At 34.5% G+C, this 1,158-nt stretch overlaps 1 protein-coding gene across 1 annotated transcript in view; it reads right to left on the reverse strand.

Moving 5' to 3' along the window:
• The window catches only part of LOC147817710 (C-type lectin domain family 10 member A-like), a 13,534-nt gene extending 12,766 nt beyond the window's left edge, over positions 1 to 768 (reverse strand). Inside the window, exon 1 of the mRNA XM_087169750.1 lies at positions 750 to 768. Within this exon, the coding sequence (XP_087025876.1) occupies positions 750 to 768 (19 nt within the window). The remainder of the gene's footprint in view (positions 1 to 749) is intronic.
• Between the last annotated feature and the right edge of the window lie 390 nt (positions 769 to 1,158).

Genomic DNA, 1,158 nt, shown 5'->3' on the forward strand with positions numbered 1-1,158 from the left:
TTTCCTCTCGGTTACGTTTTTTTCTGGGTATCTTACGCAACCTTTGGGGAGACAGAAATCTACAATAAATTATTTCATTTAAATTTGATTCCAGTATTTTTAAACTTACTGTATTTAAACATTTGCTCATTTATTTTTGGTGGTCAAGCAATCAATAAGACTTTATTAGTACTGCACTTTTCATACAAAACGTGTGACACAAAATGCTTTACAGAATAAAAACTTTTATTCTTATTCTTCTTATTTATTCCCCCCATCTCCAGCCATGCACAGAGCAATAACTGACTATGTTTTATATAAAGAAAAATGAAAATGAGACATAGGAACAAGAACTGAAAAAATGTGAATGTCATGAATTTGCATTGAGGAAATACGAAATAATAAACAAAAGGAATCTGCATGTTCATTTTAATTTTGTGCAGTCATCCTATATTAGTGGATAACGACCAAACACTGGGCCGTGTGTTGAAGTTTAGCCTTTGAGGAAGTTTCAGATGAGCCAGAATAGCTTATCTACCATCAACTGCTCACTTCCATTTAAACATCGTCCTCTTGTGCAAAGAAACAGAAAATTTAAACAGGAAATGCACAATTTCTCACAGAACTACAAATATTTTATGAGAAAAAACAAAAATCCAAACACTGAATTCAAAAAGTTATCTACTTGTCAAATACACCAAATTAGAAGCAGTTTTCAGTTTAATGCCCAAATTCATCTCGCAGCAAGTTAAGAGAGAAGACGCGCAGACCTTCCTCGGAGTGCGACATGTCATGTGAAGAATGAAAAAATGAAAAACTGTTGTGGATCCGCTGTAAAACAATCCTGATGACGTAAGAGAAAATGTTCGTGCCAAATCATTCTGAAGGTGTTACGGCCTCCAACACTCTCTCACGGACATTCAAGGATGTCGCGCTGCACCGTGGCAGGTCCAGCCAAAAACATTACTTTGGATAATTATGTATATTTTCTTTTTGTTATTCTTTATTATCCTAAAGCTGCAATGTTAGAAAGTGAAAAGTGTGACATTGGAATATATAAAGTATAGTCTTCAGCAGAGTCAAACACATACGCAGAGCTACGTTTTTAACAAACATACAAGAGCAGTCTTCACTAAAAAAGCTTTGCATTATCAAAGCTCACACTTTAAAACTTTTTTT

This window comes from Seriola lalandi, unplaced genomic scaffold (assembly GCF_002814215.2).
Source record: "Seriola lalandi dorsalis isolate HSWRI2012SDOR001 ecotype SW California unplaced genomic scaffold, Sedor1 jcf7180002054912, whole genome shotgun sequence".
NCBI classification, from domain to species: domain Eukaryota; kingdom Metazoa; phylum Chordata; class Actinopteri; order Carangiformes; family Carangidae; genus Seriola; species Seriola lalandi.